The sequence below is a fragment of the Hemicordylus capensis genome, chromosome 1 (genome assembly GCF_027244095.1).
Source record: "Hemicordylus capensis ecotype Gifberg chromosome 1, rHemCap1.1.pri, whole genome shotgun sequence".
In the NCBI taxonomy this organism is placed as follows: domain Eukaryota; kingdom Metazoa; phylum Chordata; class Lepidosauria; order Squamata; family Cordylidae; genus Hemicordylus; species Hemicordylus capensis.
In genome coordinates this window covers 330,939,994-330,959,196 of record NC_069657.1, presented here as the reverse complement: position 1 = coordinate 330,959,196, position 19,203 = coordinate 330,939,994, and the positions used below count along the sequence as shown (strand labels likewise).

The 19,203-nt window shown below is 44.0% G+C and overlaps 1 protein-coding gene across 1 annotated transcript in view; it reads left to right on the top strand.

The window, feature by feature from the left end:
• Positions 1-2,011: 2,011 nt before the first annotated feature.
• OSTM1 (osteoclastogenesis associated transmembrane protein 1) overlaps positions 2,012-19,203 on the top strand; it is a 32,636-nt gene continuing 15,444 nt past the window's right edge. The window contains exons 1-3 of the mRNA XM_053292602.1: positions 2,012-2,530; positions 8,701-8,812; positions 13,893-13,990. Coding sequence (XP_053148577.1) covers positions 2,144-2,530; positions 8,701-8,812; positions 13,893-13,990 — 597 coding nt within the window. The 5' untranslated portion in view covers positions 2,012-2,143. The remainder of the gene's footprint in view (positions 2,531-8,700; positions 8,813-13,892; positions 13,991-19,203) is intronic.

Below are 19,203 nucleotides of genomic sequence, written 5' to 3'. Positions count from 1 at the left end.
TTCCAGGTCTCTTTCATTCTTTCTCTCTGAATTCAAACTGCAAGTTTGGCTACTACTTCTTTGCACTTTTCTTTAGCTCAGAGGATTACTGAAGAATTCAGTCTTCAGAAAGACTGAATCTTTCTGGAAAATGGAAATGGAAATTCTGGAAAATCTGCGCCTGGAAAATATTTGTAAGCCTATTGACTTTTCTGTCTATTGTCTATGACTGGAGCAGTCATTGCTTTGGATCAGCAAGCACTTATTTTGAAGACTGGATTCTTTACCTTAGGAAAAACATCCTCATTTCATTATATTAATACTTAAATCATACTAATAGACTAATCCTAGTCTATTATATGGAGGTATTGAGCCATTTTTGGAAGGGCAGTATATAAATCAAATCAAATAAATACATTATAGTTCCTTTAGTCTTCTTTGTTAAAGTCCCTGGCCATTCATGCACAAATGATCAAGATGGCCAAACTCATAATAATGTAGGGAGGGGACTTCAATGCCACATGTACATATAGGCATGTGCAGGATGGGAGGGAGGTCATGGAGTGCATTTTCACTCCCATTGTCTTCCAGCTGATGCAACAAAAAGTAGACTGCACATAATTAATCTATGAAATTCTCTGCCACTAGATGTGGTGATAGCCACCAGCTTGGATTGCTTTAATTGGGGCTTAGACAAATTCATGGAGGACAAGTCTATCAGTGGCTACTAGATTGTGGAATGCGCTCCCTGCTCAGTTATGATCCTCCTCATCTCTGGCAATTTTTTTAAAAATTTGAAAACCCATTTTTTTACCCAAGCTTTCTCGGGTTTTTAAAAAATACTGTTTGTTTAATGTTATGGTTTTTAAATTCTTGTATTGTTTTTAACTTTTATATGTCTTGTTATATGTTGAACTGTTTTAAATTTTATGTGCGTTTTAATTATTGTTAGCCGCCCAGAGATGCAAGTTTGGGTGGGGTATAAATTTGATAAATAAATAAAATAAATAATAGTTCTGATGGCTATAGGCTACTTCCATGTTCAGAGGTAGGATGCCTCGGAATCCTGACTGTGGGCTTCCCAGAGGTATCTTGTGGGTCACTGTGGGAAACAGGATGCTGGACTAGATAGCGGTTTGGGTCTGATCCAGTAGAGCTATTCTTATATCTGGTCCTTTAATACTGTAAGATTGTGTATTTTCCCCCATGAAGCTAGTTCCCCACCATATATTCTAGTGGTATAGCCCTAGTTTGCAATACAGCACTGGCTGGCATGCAAGGTAGGTGCTAGCTAGGCTGCTTGATCAAATGGTTGCTCTACCGCTCTATATTTGGGACAATGATAGTTTTCAAAGTAAAAAACAAAACAAAATATATAATGTAAAGAAATCTCTACGTAACCAAGTAGTAGGTCAGAAACCTTTAAGTAACCAAATAAGCTCAGCAGTGGAAGGGTTAACATTTTACTCAGTGCTGCAACCCCATTACTGACACCCTGATCCGGCACACGCCTCCCTTTCTACTCCAGCTCATGAATCTTCCTAGTCTATTACATGGAGATATGATGAAACATTGAATTTAGGGGGATTTCTAAATGGGCTGTGTGGCTGCAATTCTGTGCTCATTTACCTGGGAGTAAGCCCCTCTGAACACAGTGGGATTTACTACCGAGAAGGTATGCATAGGAGGGACTGGGTTGCAGCACAACGGTGATAGAAAAAAGTTAAGGGAAAAATTCTGTTCGTTGGCCCACGTTAAATATAGCAGTATACATAAAAGGGGGAATATTCACTCTATATGTATTTACTAGCTGTTGTGTATGGGCAGGCAACGTTTCTCTTCTAAGCCCCGAGCCCATATGAAAAAGGCGGGTTATAAAAGATCTAAATATAACGCCATAACTAGCAACACCTCCAACATTTCCACTCGCGACTTCTTCTAAACGAGACACGCAGTTTGACTCCGCCTCCATCTTTCGAGTGACCCCTCCCGCCCAGCTCACGATCCCAGCAGCCAATGAGACGCTACGCTGAACCTAGTTCCCGAATGTTGACAACATTGCTCCCCGTTGCACGTGACGGTATCTCGTTTGCGGCCGCCGCTGCAGTAGGAGGAAGACGCTGCTGCCGATTGCGCTTCCGCCTCGTCCGGCGGGCACAGTCAGATGGCCGCTATGGGCCCGGGCACGCTCCTTCTCCTGCCCGGCGTCTTGCTGGGCCTCTGTGCCGGGGACAGCCTCTTTCTTAGCCGACACTTATTGCCGAGTGGCCAGGAAGAGATGGTTTTGGGAGGCCGGCGCCGCCCCCTGTCCCTGGAAATGTTGGAGGAGGCGGAGGACCTGTCTTTGCTGGGATCGGGGCTCCTGGGGGACTTGCCTCTGCTGGAACTGGACCCGGAGTGCCAGGAACTCCTGACTGGCTTCACCAACAGTAGCGTGAGGCTGATAGGTTGCTTACTGCGGAACGCCCGGCCTGTGAGGATCTGCCAGAACTGCTACCACCAGTTCCAGGAGGTCACGAATAATTGGGGGAACATCTCCACCGGCGTGGGGGTGCGTGTGCGTCTTTCTCTTGCGCAGGCCAGTTTAGCGTTTATCAGCCGCCAAGCTCTCCTCTAGTGCCTGCTGGAGACAAAGAGGGTGTGGCTGGGGCAGGCGTGGTTGCCGGATCCCAGTTACACAGTGTGTTTTAATGTCTTGTATTTCTGGTGTATTGGGACAAGGGACTCCTGTCGCGATTTGCAGATCTGTCAGTATCTAATCTAGTTCATCTGACTAAAAGTTAGCTCCCAGAATGAAAATAAATTACAGACATGGAGATGTAAATGAGGAAGTCAGTTCTTCCTGACTGCCAAGTGGTGGTAACACCAGGGTTCTGCTTGCTGATGGTGGGGAAAGGAACTAGTGGCAGAACAGGGTGAGAAGTGCAACTTCTACATATACAGTACTCTTCTTGTGCCTTGGAAGGCTTAAAGGAGTAGGCAGGATTTCTGGCTTGACATCTGATAAATGTACTTCCATTCTTACCCTCATTTTTGCCCATGCTGACAGATGACACTATGCTGGTGTCAAAAAGAACACCAGTTGCAATTTAATTGACCAGCTGGGTTTGTTTTCTTTGACAACCATAGTTGAGCAACAGACAGACAATGAAGATTGTACACAAATGTGTGGATTTTCAGCATTCAATTTTTGCATAAATACTGAAGCAGACCTCTGTAACTTGTGGCCCAGCAAGTTGGACATAATTCACCAGTCAGGCCTGTATTGTGTTTGCTCAGCATCCCCCATTTTTGAAACCTATTAGGCAACAAAAGCAGGAGGGTTATTGAGTCCCAGTTGGGTTTCCATTGCTGGCTTGGTCAGCTGTGTCACAAGTTATGCTGGATCTGCATTCAAGAAGAGTTAAGAACTCTCTTACTGTTGTGAATGCTCGGTTGCACCTGGAAAATACTTGTAAGCCTATTGACTTTTCTGTCTATTGTCTATGACTGGAGCAGTCATTGCTTTGGATCAGCAAGAACCCAGAAGGAAATAAAAGATATCATGATTGGAAAATAAGTATGGGTCTGACTAACTGCCAAAATGTCAATGTGAGGTTCAAGCAGTCACATGTGGTTAAAATCAGTGGAACTAAACAGTAGGTTATGTCAGTTTCCTTTTGTACAACTCTGGTAGAATCTGCTGTCTTTTATGGAGTTAGCAGAGGTATATGTATAACAAATTAAAAATTCTGCAGTTGCCTAAATGCTTTCGTGCAGCACTTAAGTTCTATTTTTTTTGGAGGGGGGGGGACCCTAGTTCAGGCTGAAACAAGCCTAGCTTGATTAAGGAATTTGGTCATGAATTGTTACTGGAAGTGTCTTTTGAGAAGGAAGCTGAATCTGCTAAAGGGACTTAAAGCTGATTCAGATGTTCAGGAAAACACATGTGATGCAGTTGTGGGAGGACTGTACCACTGTGGAATAGGGGGTTGCATCTCTAAGCACTGCCTTGCATCAAGAGCTCTCTGCATGTGAAAATCTACCATTCCAGGCAGAGCTTCCCTCTGAAAAAGAATGTTTGCATCTTCTCCACTCTTTCCCATCTGAGTCTAGGAGGTTTATTTGTTTATCTTTTATTTTATTTACAGGGCCTGTTTCCCACAATTTAACAAATGCCCTCAAGGCAGCATACAACAATCGAAATAAACACATAATAACACTGAGCCCCTGGTGGCGCAGGGGTAAAACTGCTGCCCTGTAACCAGAAGGTTACAAGTTCGATCCTGACCAGGGGCTCAAGGTTGACTCAGCCTTCCATCCTTCCGAGGTCGGTAAAATGAGTACCCAGAATGTTGGGGGCAATATGCTAAATCATTGTAAACCGCTTAGAGAGCTCCGGCTATAGAGCGGTATATAAATGTAAGTGCTATTGCTAAGTGCTATAATAAATCACATGTAAAGTATAATGCTAGCCAAGACTAGCATTAGATCCAAGACTTCCGGGTAACGACGGGGGCAGGGGCGGCAGGGAGGAACGCTGCCACCCCCGAAACTTCGTTCTTAAATGCAGCGCCGGAGGGGGAAGAGCGGTGGGAGGGGTAAGTACTACCCCTCCGCCCTTTAAGGTAGACCGCCCTCAGTGCCGGACCGCACCACGGCGGTTCCGTGCACACCACTACTCATAGAAGGCCACTTCAGAATAGTCCAGTGTCTTGTTCTTAGCCATTCTTGGGTGCTTTTAGCTGTGTGTTTTGGGTTGTTATCCTGTTGGAGGATCCATGACCTGCGACTGAGACAGATCTTTCTGACACTGGGCAGTACGTTTCGCTCCAGAATGTCTTGATAGTTTTGAGATTTCATTGTTCTCTGCACAGACTCAAGGCACCCCGTGCCAGACACAGCAAAGCAGACCCAAAACATAACCGAGTCTCCTCCATGTTTCACAGTAGGTATGGTGTTCTCTTCTTTGTAAGCTTCATTTTTTCATCTGTGGACATAGAGCTGAGGTGACTTGCCAAAAAGCTCCAGTTTTGTCTCATCTGTCCAAAGGACATTCTTTCAGAAGCATTGTGGCTTGTCAATATACATTTGAGCAAATTCCAGTCTGGCTTTTTATGTTTTTCTTTCAACAGTGGAATCCTCCTGGGTCGTCTTCCATTGAGCCCACTGTCACTCAAAGAGCGACGGATGGTGCGATCAGACACTGATGGACCTTGACCTTGGAGTTCAGCTTGTACCTCTTTGGAAGTTGTCTTTGGCTTTTTGTCTACCATTCTCACTATCCTTCTGCCCATTCTGGGGTTGATTTTCCTCTTGTGGCTGCATCTAGGGAGATTGACTACAGTCCCATGGACCTTGAATTTCTTAATAATATTTGCAGCTATTGTCACAGGAACATCAGACTGCTTGGAGATGGTCTTATAGCCTTAGCCTTTAACATGCTTGTCTATGATTTTCTTTCTGAACTCCTCAGACAACTCTCCTTTGCTTTCTCTAGTCAATGTTCATTGTGGGACACAAGATGATACCAAACAGCAGAGTGACTACTTTTCTCCATTTAAATAAGCTGAATGACTGATTGCACAATTGGAGGCATGTGTGATACTAATTAAAGAAAACAGCTAATTTGAAAAATTACTCTAATCCAATTATTTATGATCTTTTCTAGGGGTACCAACCAATGTGCCCAGGCCACTTTAGAATATCTTTGTAGAATAAGCACTACTTTATCGCTTTTCACACTTGTTTTGCTTTACTCGATGACATATCAAAGGCATGCAGGTATACATGGGACAACTGCTTTTCATGTAATCGCTTTTCAGGAGGCATAAAACACTTTTTCAATGAGCTGTAAGGGTACCAACAAATTTGTCCACTTGTGTATGGAAAACAGCACTCCTTTAGCCCAATACTGGGCCTTGCTGATTCAGAAAGCCAAGTTGGGACAGCTTGCTCATCTCCAGTTTTGAAAGAAAGATCCTGTTTTGCTCATAGTAGAACACTTCTTGCATCTAGCAAATGAGTGACTTGAGGTGTATCTGCACTAGTAATTCTTGTCACATTACTATTTTGTTTCCGATTGTCTCAATGCTAATCTTTATGTTTTTCCAATATATCTCTGATTTTCCACTCTGTGCTTGTGATCCTAATTTTCTTCTACTGAAATGCTGTTTGCATATTTTTGTCCTTAACACCCACCAGCAATTGTGACATGCTCTGCTAAAAAAGGAAGTGGGATTGAAACTGGATGGTGAAAATATCCAGGATTGTGCAAAGTCAAAAAGGCCTGCCACGCCCTATTTACATAGGCAAATTTTTAAGCAGAAATGAGTGTGTCTATGGTGAACAAGTGTGTAGTGATCAGCCACCCCTCCCACAAAGCGTTAACTGGAAGTGAACCCTGACCTGACTGGCTGAGCCCTGGAGTACATCAGCCTGTCAATCAGCACAACAGGTAGGTGAGACCGAGAGAGCCATTGGGAGGAAGAAGGAGTTCTTTATTAGAAGAAACTGGCTGGGAGTATAGAGGACGACATGTGGCTGTGCAGATTGGCTGCAGGAAAATTTCTCTGCAGGTCCTGGGAAGCCACGAGGTCAGGAAGCTTGAATCCTCAACCAGAGTTTGATGAGTTCAAGAAAAGGAAGCCAGGACTTTGGCTTTGGGAAGTTAGTCTAGGGAAAAGTTTTAGTCAGACTCTGTGTTAGACTTTTGGTTTCTTTGTGTGTGTACTTTGTATATCCTTGATTCTGTTCTGTGATTGCTTACCTGTACTGTAAGCTTTTAAGTGTGTGTTTGCATTTTTCAAATACCTGTTTTTCAAATATCTTTGCAACTGGATAACCACAAATTTTTAAGTGTGCTGCCCCAATATCATTTGGGCTGCTTTTTGAAGCATTCTTGTAACCTACTGAGTTTTTTAAAAACCTGTAATCAAAAGCTGAGAGAGCCTCAGATGGGAGCAGTCTGTAGCATTTGAATAAAACTGTTTTTCTTTTTGTTCTTTACTTTTACAAGCCTCTCCAAGTGGGGTTTTAACTCCAGAGAAAGGGGTGGGGGCTGAAAGGAGTTTTTACTCTGGTGCAAACACGCCTCAGGCGGTCCATAGCTATCAGTTTTTCTCACCACATGCAAGCATACACATGGAAGATTTTTGTACTTTTCCAATCGGAAAAGAGTTTTCTCTGGGAATTCCACCCCAAGCCCAGGAACGTTCACGCTCTGTAATAAAGAGGGGTGGCAGTGGCAGCCATTTTTGAACCTACCAAAAGTACAGAAGAGTTTTAGGATAAGCCTAGTCATGCAGCTCAGCAGGGATGATTCAGCATTCCTTTCTCTCACATGAGCTTGCTCTGAGACAAAGGCTTTAATCCGCTACAAGGTGTATTTGTAGAAAATCGGATATATGGTGGGGGGGGCGGAAAGAAACAGTAGCCAGGAAAAGGCTATCTGTGGGACAAATGAATGTTAAGCAGTGACAAACAGAGATGGGAAATGGAGTTTCTCTGAGTGGCAAATTGGAAAAGTAGGCTGGTGTAGAGAGACCTTTAGGCTTAGCTCCAAAAACCATTTGTTGTTTTCAAGTGGATGTAATGTGCTAAGCACACTCGCTAAGGTGTAAACTACATTATATCCAATGTGGCTTACTTCTGAGAAAACATGTTGGGATTGTGGGATTGTGCTGCACACCAGTCTAAATCAAGCACTCCAACTTTGCTGGTTTATGGATTGTCCTGTAATCCCAGTTCAGCTCTGAAGTTTGCACATATCACTTTTCTGCTCTCTTCAGAAGGCTCATGGTTCAGTGGCAGAGCACTTGTATTGAATGCAGAAAGCTTAGGATCTCAAGTAGCAGGCTTGGGCAGTACATCTACTGAGACCTTGGTTAGCCGCTACTAGTGGGCCAGTAGTCTGTTGGTATAAGACAGCTTCAAACTTTGCTGTTAGTGTAGTAAGTTCACTGAATTGGACAGCTTAAAAACTCAAAACTACATTCTAGCCCCCCCCCCACTTTTTTTTGCTTTAGTGTTTTTGTGTGGTTTTTTTTGTTAAGATATCCCTCGGAGAGATAATTACATATTGCAAAGAATGTGGGGGGAAGAAGAGATAGTCAAATTCCCTTTTCCGCACGAGCGCCCATCTTTCAGAAGTGGGAGTGGTGTGCATTCTTCAGTTGCATGCCTGCAGTGTGTGTTAGGATGTCAGTTATATTTTCTTCTATGGGAACTGATGTACTCCAGCAATAACTTGATTGTTTGTGTGCCCCCAGCTAGTACAGATATTACCTATGCACTGGTTTTGATCTTTAAAGTCAGAGTGGCAGCTGATGTACTGCCAACTTCTGCATGAAAGTATGCCTGGCAGCTGAGAGTATCATTGGAGGCCCCTTTCCAGGAGGTATTCTCCTCATTTCCTCTGCAGATACTTTGGCATAGTGGTTGACTCTTGCTCTCTGCTTGTGGCATACTGTGATCTGCAATGGGTTGATCTCTGGGGAACTATTTTATGAAGAATCCAACCTTTGGGAGTTGTTCAGACTCAAGGGAGTTCCATCCAGCCCAATGACTGCATTTCTTTAGCAATTCCGCCTCACCCACCAACCTTTGGCATTTGTGGAACTATGACAGTCTTTGGCCACTTTTGTTCTGCTTGGTGAAATAAATTAAGACTTGTCTGTACTAAACTAGTAAAACCTATATTTATATGAATGTATAATTGTGTCTTTCCCCTCCCCCTTTCAGAACTCTGCGAGTAACAGCTGTGCCAACGTTCTTTTGATGTCTGATAGACTGCAGATAGTTGTGATCCTGTATACATTCTTTAGTGAAACGTGGGACAAAGCAAACTGTGCAAGTAGGTATTATTCCATTTGGCTACTTTCTTGCTTAATACCACCACTGTGCATATCTATTTTAAAGTTATTTGCATCGGTAGTAAACAAAAAGATTCATACCGGTAATAATGTTTCTTTTTTTCTTCTTAATTTATATTTTTGTATCTAAAATACAAAAGCATACTTCCCTTTTAAAATCATGTTAGCATATTCATAAGTTCATTTGATATATCAATTGCTGATATGGTCTTTTGAGTTTTGAAATTAAAAGGAAAATCATTACAGATAACAGTTCTTGAAAAATTGTGTTGATAGCATTGATTCCAGTATGTAATGGTTTTATTCCAGCATACAATAAATCCCATTGGCTGACATTCTGATTAATAAAGTATTGGTACTTCTGAAAAGTACCAATACTTTTGGTACAATACCAAAACTCAACTCCACAGCTGGCACAGTAGTGGGGGCAACTTTTTATGACCTCCCCTTTTCCAGGAAGTGCTCTTTGTCACCCAGATACATGATCCTCGTGTATCCGAGGATCATGCAGCCCGTGGGGATACGTTTTGGGGTATCACAATGGAGCTCCAGAAAGGGGAGTTAATAGAAATTCACTCCTGCCACATGGTGAGTCTCCAACTCACCACTGGAGAGTTAGTCTGGAATTCTTCAGAAGCACTGGAGTTTCATTAGTTAGGATATCTACCATTAGTTTTCATTATCTTTTCTTGGTCCTCTCTGAGTCTGACCAAATGTGTTAATTTGACCATTTATGACACACACTCCAAGCTTTCTCCAGCCAATCTTTCCAGATGTTAGCCTTGATTTTTTTCAGGACTTCAATTAAGTTAATCACCAACTATAATGTGTTTTGACATTGGCTGACATCCTAACCAGTGCTGTGGGTGTGCAGACAAAAGATACATGACCACAGCAGCTCTGCGTCCTTTTGTGAAACACAAGTGCTCACTGATGGTGGGGGCAATTTTCACTCATCTCCTTTTCCTCTGGAAGCATTCTGTGCAATATTCAGTTATATCTTTGAGGGCTATGCGGCCCTCAGAGACATAATTACATATTGCAGAGAACGTGGGGGGAAGAAGAGATAGTCAAATTCCCCTTTCAGCATGAGCGCCCATCCTTCAGAAGTGGGAGTGGTGTGCATTCTTCAGTTGCATGCCTGCAGTGTTTGTTAGGATGTCAGTTATATTCTCTTCCATGGGAACTGATGTACTCCAGCAATAACTTGATTGTTTGTGTGCCCCCAGCTAGTACAGATATTACCTATGCACTGGTTTTGATCTTTAAAGCCAGAGTGGCAGCTGATGTACTGCCAACTTCTGCATGAAAGTATGCCTGGCAGCTGAGAGTATCATTGGAGGCCATTCTCCAGGTGCCCTCTCCTGTGGCAGTCAAGTGGGAGATGAGGAGAAAAGAGAGCCTTTCTCATCCTGACTCTGGAACTTTCTCTCAAGGATGATGCCGACTCAATGTGCGGCAGCTATTAAAAAAAGGACAATTCCATGCTAGGGATCATTAGGAAGGGGATAATATTATAATGCCCTTAATCAAAACTATGGTGTGGCCACACCTGGAGTACTGTGTACAATTCTGGTCACCACTTCTAAAAAAAGGACATTGTAGAACTAGAAAAGGTGCAGAAGAGGGCAACCAAGATTTTTAGGGGCCTAGAGCACCTTTCTTATGAGACAAGGCTACAACACTTGGGGCTTTTTAGTTTAGAAAAAAGACTGCGGGGAGACATGATAGAGGTCTATAAAATCAAGTATGGTGTGGTGAAAATGGATAGAAAGAAATTCTTCTCCCTTTCCCATAACACTAGAACCACGGGTCATCCCATGAACTTGATTGCCAGGAAATCTAGGACCAACAAACGGAAGTACTTTTTCACACAACACATAATCAACTTGTGGAATTCTCTGCCACAAGATGTGATGACAGCCAACAACGTGGATGTCTTTAAGAGGGGTTTAGATAACTTCGTGGAGGAGAGGTCTATCATTGGTTACTAGTCAGAGGGCTATAGGCCACCTCCAGCCTCAAAGGCAGGATGCCTCTGAGTACCAGTTGCGGTGGAGTAACAGCAGGAGAGAGGGCATTCCCTCAACTCCCTCCTGTGGCTTCCAGTGGCATCTGGTGGACCAGTGCGCGAAACAGGATGCTGGACTAGATGGGCCTTGGGCCTTATCCAGCAGGGCTGTTCTTAACATCTGCTGGTGCCTTCACTTGCTATCGTTAGGTATCAGGCAAAGTCTTCCCTATTCACTTACACCAGTTGTTCCCAAACAGGGTTCCTCCAGATGTTGCTGAACTACAACTCCCATCATTCTCAGCTACGATGGGGGTGATATCTGGGGGTGATGAGAGTTGTACTTTAGTAACATCTGGAGCAGGCATCCCCAAACTGCGGCCCTCCAGATGTTGCTGAACTACAACTCCCAGCATCCCTAGACACAATTTTTTGTGGCTGGGTATGCTGGAAGTGGTAGTTCAGCAACATCTGAAGGGCCGCAGTTTGGGGATGCCTGATCTGGAGGAACCCTAGTTGGGAACCACTGACTTTGACCTTTGATGGGCAATTTAACCTTGTGTGTGTGTGTCTCTGTGTTAGGGATGTTCATGAACCTGTTCAGAGGCCCTTTTACGGTGTTCGAACACTGGGTGGTTCTGGAAGTTTGAGGGCGGGGGGATAACATTAAGGCTGGGCGAGGGTGCACTCCCCCCCCCGCTTCATTACCCCTGCTAGTGCTTGCTGGAAAACCTGTCCAGCAGGGCGGCAGCATACCACCCTGCTGCCCCGTCTACTCTTTGGACCGGAAGTGACAGAAAATAGCGTGTGCTGTCACGTGTGCGCCTGACATGCATGCAAGCGAGCATGATGTTCACACACTACTTCCTGTCACTTCCGGTCTGAGGGGTGACAGGGAAGTATGCTGCTGCCCCGTTGGGCTGGTTTTCCAGTGAGCGCCAGTGGGGGAAACGGGGCGGGGAGTGCACCCTCCCCTGCCCTTAAAGTTACCCTTCCTTGAACCGGCCACCGCCGGTTTGGTGCACATCCCTCCCGTGTGTGTGTGTGTGTGTGTGTGCGCGCGCGCGCGCGCATGTGTGCATGCTCTGGGAGTGTTTTGCGGTCCTTGTCAATAGTAAACAATGGTGATGCCATTATTGTCATTGTTATTACTGTTATTATTATTATTATTTATATTGTATCTTTCTTTAATAGAATCTCACTCAGGGTGGCTTACACTATGTATAATTTGAGAAATGAAAACTTTAAAAAAATGATATACTGTGACAGCATGATGTTAACCACCTTGGACCTCACTTTGGGGGCGAGAAGTGGCATATGTGTGTTAAATAAAACTAGTTAAAGACTCAGGTTTTTGTTCCTGCTGTATCTCTGGTTAAGTGATTAAGCTTAATGTTCTTCATTTTCGTTGTAGCTGGCAGTACTCAGTCCCTTATAAAGCAAGAGAACTGTGTGTGATCAATATGTCTGTTTGGGGCGTTAAAAAAAATTGGCTATTAAACGTTGATTATTCCCACTGTTAACCAAATGGTTTAGCAGAAGTCCCTCAGGCAAAATAATTTTACGTGCGCAAGGAATAGGAGTTAGGGATGTGCATGGAACTGGCGGGGCCGGTTTGAAGGCGGGGGTGCTGCTGCTCTTATGCCTCCTGCCATGTTTCCCCCACCGGCGTTGCACTTCCAAATGGTCTGGTGGGGCAGCAGCATTCCTCCCTGCTGCCTTGTCCCCTCATCGGACCGGAAGTACCGCACGGTCTCTGTGTGCACACATTGGCACTCGTGTGTGCACGTCGCATGTGTGCCCGACATGTGCGGGGCACTTCCGGCCCGACAAGGGGATGGGGTGACAGGGAGGTACACTACCGCCCCGCCGGATGGTTTGAAAGTGCAGTGCTGGTGGGGGAAGCACAGTGGGAGGGGTACGAGCACCCTCCCCCGCCCTTAAAGGTATCCCCCCCCCCCGCCTTTGAGCTGCCGGTTGTTCATACCTGTTTGGAGACTCTTAAAAGAGCCTCCAAACAGGTTCGTGCACATCCCTAATAGGAGGTGTCTTGCCATCTTTAAAGCCTTCTCATCCAGTCTTTGTACATAGGCAGTCTTGAATGTGCATTCTGTAACCTATGCAGATATTCAGACTATTTACCTCTAGTAGAAAGTGATGAAACATCCATCTTGTGGGTATCTTCACCCTCTAGAAACCTAATTATCTATTAATCTCAACCTTGGTTTTGTTTGTGTGTCTTTTGTGTTGCTAGTCTGTGTGGCTGGAAAGATACATTTGAAATGGGATGGTAGAAAATGTTCAAAGATTTCCGAGTGCATTTATCAATTATTTTCAAAGGCTAAATTTGAATGTTTCATATTTTGGATGAAACAATGTCAGAATACTGTAAGTGCCATTTTGTATCTTTTCTAAAATGTGAAGAATAGTAACACTATAAAGTCGGTTGATACCAAATCCTGTTGGGAGATAACTTAGGGGAAGTATGTATCCTCTGGGAGTACTTTAAAAGTATGTACAAAGCAGGCAAATTTAGCTTCTCCTTCCTTGAAGGTGAAACTGTTTGGACTCCGTTCTGAAAAACGTAGCTCATCTCTCTTTCTAATCTTCTCATCCATCTTATTTATTTGTTGTTTCTCTGTATAAACCACCCTGAGCCATTTTTGGAAGGGCAGTATAGAAATTGAACTAATAATAATAATAATAATCTGATGTTCTTTGGGTGTTTTTTTGCATTCTTGCACAAAGTTTCTTTATGGCATCATGTGAGGCATTCCTTGGTTTCCTAAAAGCCCGAGGGCAGCTCAAAGCCTCTTCCTTATGAGTTCTTTCTTCTTTCAATTCTGCAGTCAATTAATTCAAAATGCTAATTGTATCATCCCAGATTACATGAGGTAGAGCACCAGTGAATGAGGGCTGCAGTGTGACATTGCTCAGAGGGAAGCAGAAGGAGCAAGATCTTAAGAAATGAACCTTGGTCTAAAAGGGCCATTTTAGAAAGTGACACCGGATTATATTGCCTTTTTCGTCTGTTTTCCTCCCTTTCACAGATTGTTTAAAGAATAACAGTGAAGGCTTATCGAATAGTACAATGGCGTTTCTGGCCTTATTCAATGAATCCTTGGCATGCTTTCAACACAACCGCCAGGTATTTATGCTGTTTATGTAAAGGTACAGTTGAGCCCTCTAATTGTGTAGGGAAAATGTCTTATTTTTTCAGAGCAAAATGCGGCGAATACAATTCGCAAACTCTTATGCAGTTTAAGCAGGTAGAACAATTATCTATAAAATGCAGGTGTTCGCAACGGAGAGAACAAAATGCATTCTAATTAAAGTTCACCTCCATTTCATATGCAATTATGGTGCTGTTTTGGTCTCACAATAGTTGGTAATTATATAGGAAGAGTCGTGTAATCTCTGCATATAGTAAATCACTTTCCTTCCTTATTCTAGGCCTTGTCACCTCCTGATTTAACTATGTGGGTCTTCTGATATATATATTTTAATAGTATGAGTATAGTCATAGAGGCCTAGCTGCCTGAATGCATTCTTAGAAGCTTATTTTTAATATATTTGATATGAGCCATTAAAATCCTGTGTTATGAAGATGCAACAGCTTTCGTCGAAGAATTTAGCCCTTGGATGCACAATTGGGCTGAAGTCAAGATTGCGACTGTATACTGGGTTTTCAACCTTAAATTTAATTCAGATAATTTGCACATGCACAAAAAGTTAATTAGTAGCAATGGAGGTGTTTGCTGTTCAGAAGGATGATAGTAGAATTAAGGTCACAAGTTTTAGATCTCTTGCTCTGTAGTTGTTTTATTGGAGTTGTTGATTGGACGATAGGGTTGCCATATTCAGGCTTCCCAAATCCAGGCAGCCTAATTTGTATATTATGCAAAGTATGCAAGCTTTCTGATGCACTGTGAAATGTCTCCCCTCTGGACTTCAACCACCAACAGCTGGGGAATTATCTTTTACCTGACCATTTCAGGCAGCATTTAATATCTAGTCTAGATCCTTTAAATTTTCCAACTCTTTCTAATATCGTTTAGTTTTTAACCTTGTCTAATTAGCTGTGTGTAGTGCTGTCATAGATTCCCTTACCAACTGCAGACTGCCAGCTCTGCCACCCCATTTTCCAGTACCTGCAGATGCTATTTATTGGTGAAGATAGCCCAGCTTATGTTGAGAAGCAGTGTTGAGTGCATTCATCATCACTAAATTCTACAATTGACTCTACAAAACATGCTGGGGATTAAGGCTTTCAGTATCCTTGAGCCATATCACCCTTTGCATCCTGAGATCAGCACATAAAATATAACACCAAAACAGGCCATTTTAATTTAAACTATTTTAATGTAGCCAACAGTATTACTATAAAGGTAAAGTGTGCTGTCGAGTTGGTGTCGACTCCTGGAGCCCACAGAGCCCTGTGGTTGGCTTTGGTAGAATACAGGAGGGGTTTACCATTGTCTCCTCCCACACAGTATGAGATGATGCTTTTCAGCACCTTCCTATATCGCTGCTGCCCGATATAGGTGTTTCCCATAGTTTGGGAAAAGTACCACCGGGGATTCGAACCAGCAACCTCTGGCTTGGTAGTCGAGCCATTTCCCTGCTGCGCTATTAGGTGACTTGCCCAATACTGTTTTCAGTATTACTGTTAGAAGTTTCAGTATAACTGTATTAGAAGTTTTCACAGTAAACGTCTTATCTTTCCTTACTTATAAGTAGTGTAGATGCACGTATCCGAGAACATTTTACAAACCAAACCACCCCGCCCCCCACTCTCCCTCCCTCCTGCCTTGCTGTCAAACAACTGTTTCCAAATTTGCTGCTGGATGGAGATGCATTCAGCAGCTTCATACCACCCCATATTCTTCCCAAACCGCATTGAGACATTTCGTTAGATGAATAAAAGTAGAAGTGATCAGTTTCAGTTATGTACTTGTGTTTTTTGAATGCTGCTTTCATTTAACAGGCTCATTGGGCTCCTTTAGTGGGCCAGTTACACTACATTAATAAGCATGCAGACGTTGGGGACTCGGAGGCAGCCGTCCTGCCACTGCCAAGACAGCCTCCAAAAATGGAATGGAAATACTGCGGTTTGTTTCCAAAATCCAACAATACAAATTTGGTTGCTCCAAGGGAGACGGGGACTGTTTCTCTGATCTTTTCCCTTGCAGGGTTGTTCTGCATTAAAATGCACCCCCCCCCGCCAATGTAAAGTTGCTTTAGGCTGGCAAGGTGTCATTCTTCCCGGCTCTGCACTCCTCGGGAGGAGAAGGGAGCGAGCATGAAAGACACAGTTTTGCTCCTCCCTTCCTCAAAACAAGACCGTTCCTCCTTATCTCTCTGGGCGTCATGCCTGACTGGATCCTCACTCCTGTGTTTAACATGAAGCTTTGTCCTTGAGATTAAAACTTAAGTTTTGGAGAAACACCCCCCTCACCTCCGAGCTCCCAACAGCTATCCTTCTGCTAAACTGTGTGCACCATATCCCCTCCTCCTCACTCTCTGTTCGGCTCAGTTCTGTTTGGGCCTTGGGTGGTGCGGGCTGCTGAGAAGGCTAACTGTGCTTCTCACCTCAAACTCACTCTGCGGTTTGGGCGGGCGAGTGACAGACAAGACATTGCCACATGCCATGTGCCACGGACTACACAGGTGCAGGCACACAGAAGCAGCTGCTCGGCTGATGACAGCAAGCCTCTTCGTTCGCTGAGCCAGCCTTCCATAGCCCAAGTTGTGCCGCTGCCACAGCTGCAGAAGAGATGGGTGGCTGCAGCTAAAATTTGGGCAGATAAAGAGCTGACCCGGGCGCCGGGGTGGGTGGGGAGAGAGCTCAAATCTGGGCACCGGCCGGAAATCCAGGGGAGATGGCAACTTTATTGGAGGAGGGAGGTGGCAATACACCAAGTAGAGTAAGAAATGGTTGCTACTTCATGTAGCCTCAAGGAAAGCGAACACTGATCTTAAATCAATCAATATGCTGGTAATCTCCAATCTTGACTACTGTAATGTGCTCTACGTGGGGCTGCCTTTGTACGTAGTCGGGAAACTACAATTGATACAGAATGTGGCAGCCAGATTGGTCTCTGGGACAACATGAAGTGACTATATAACACTGGTTTTGAAAGAACTGCACTGGCTGCCGATATGTTTCTGGGTGAAATACAAAGTGCTGGTTTTACCTATAAAGCCCTTAACGGCTTGGGTCCAGGCTATTTAAGAGAGCGCCTCCTGTGTCATGAACTCTGCCGCCTTTTTGCAGTCTTCTGGGGAGGTCCAGTTATGGTTGCTACCAGCTCATCTGGTGGTGATTCGGGACCAGGCTTTCTCTGTGGCTGCCCCATGGCTTTGGAATATGCTCCCTGCTGAAATTAGAGCACCTCCTTCTCTGTTTGTTTTCAGGAAGATCCTCAAGACTCCTGTTCTCACAAGCTTTTAATTACATTTAATTTTAATAATTGTAAAATTATTTTTGGTGGCCATTTTTTAACTCTCTTTTTTGAAACATCTTACCAACTCCACATCTTACCAACTCCAGGCAGTCTTGGAGGAAAGTGATTATCTAGATCAGGGTTAATGATGGGAGTTGTAGTCCAACAACGTCTGGGGGTCCAAGGGTTTCTTAACCTTGGGCCCCCAGATGTTGTTGGACTACAACTCCCATCATCCTCAGCCACAAAGGCCATGTCTGGGAATGATGGGAGTTGTAGTCCAACATCTGGGCGCCCAAAGTTAAGAAACTCTTATCTAGACCCATTTCAAACTGGTTTTCAAATGGACTGTGAGGTGGAGACTGCCTTGGTTGGCCTGATGGATGATCTCCAATTGGGAATTGACAGAGGGAGTGTGACGCTGTTGGTCCTTTTGGATCTTGTGGTGGCTTTCAGTACTATCAACTAGTTTCCTTCTGGAGCGTCTGAGGGGGTTGGGGGGTGGGAGGCAGTATTTTGTAGTGGCTCACCTCTCGGGCAGATTCCAGATGGTGACTTTTGGAGACTGTCATTCTTAAAAAATATGAGCTTTTATATGGGGTCCTCCAGGGTCCATATTGTCTCCAGTGCTTTTTAACATCTGCTGATCTCTCCCAGCGGTTTCATGTAGGAGATTTGATGCTATCAGTATGCTGATGACACCCAAATCTGTTTCTCCATGTCATCATCACAACCCCACCAAAAACCCTACCTGGAAGCGGTGATGGGCTGAATGAGGGATAACAAACTGAGATTGAATCCAGATAAGATGGAGGTACTTATTGTGCAGGAACTTGGTAGACGATTTTGATCTGCTGGTTCTGGATGGGGTCACAGTTCCTCAGAAGGAACAGGTATGCAGTCTTGGAGTGCTTCTGGATCCTAACCGCTCTCTGGTGTTCCAGGTTGAGGAGTGGCCAGAGGTGCCTTCTATCAGCTTTTGCTGATACACCAGCTGCGTCTGTTTCTTGAGATAAACAACCTCAGAACAGTGGTACCTATACTAGTAATCTTCAGATTTGACTACCGCGGTGCACTCTATGTTGGGCTGCCTTTGTACATAGTCTAGAAACTGCAGTCAGTACAGAAAGTGGCAGCCAGGTTGGTCTCCGGGTCATCTTGGAGAGACGATATTACTCCTATACTTAAAGAGCTACACAGGCTCCATTATGTTTCTGTTCAAAATACAAGATGCTGGTTATAAAGCCCTAAACAGCTTAGGCCCTGAGTATTTGAGAGAATGTCATCTTCACCATGAGCCCCATCACCTGAGATCATCTGGAGAAGTTTGTCTGTAGTTGCCACCAGCTTGTCTGGTGGCCACATGGGGATGGGCCTTCTCTGTTGCTGCCCCAAGACTTTGGAATGTGCTCCCTGCTGAAATAAGAGCCTCCCTATCTCTGACAACTTTTTAAAAAGTCTCCAAATACTTCTTTTTTCACCCAAGCCTTTTAACTGCTAACCCCTGCTAACTTGGCAAAGAGGCACCTTTTAACGTGGTGATTCTCTTTATTCTGCAGGGAGAGAGTAACTGGCCCTATCCACCCCCAGCACAGTACCTCCAGTGACTGTTGCTGGTGTCTATCGTATGTTTCTTTTTGGATTGTGAGCCCTTTGGGGACAGGGATCCATCTTATTTATTTGTTATTTCTTTGTGTAAACTGCTCTGAGCTGCTTTTGGAAGGGTGGTATAGAAATCGAATGAATGGATAAATAAATAAATAATTGTACTGTGGTTTTAAATTGTAAGTAGTTCTTCATTTTAGCGTTTTATGTTGTTGTAAACTACCCAGGGACGGAAGTTTGGGGCTGTCTACAAATTTGAAAAACAAACAAACAAATGATAAAACTGGAGCCAGCAGATTAGAGAGTGCTG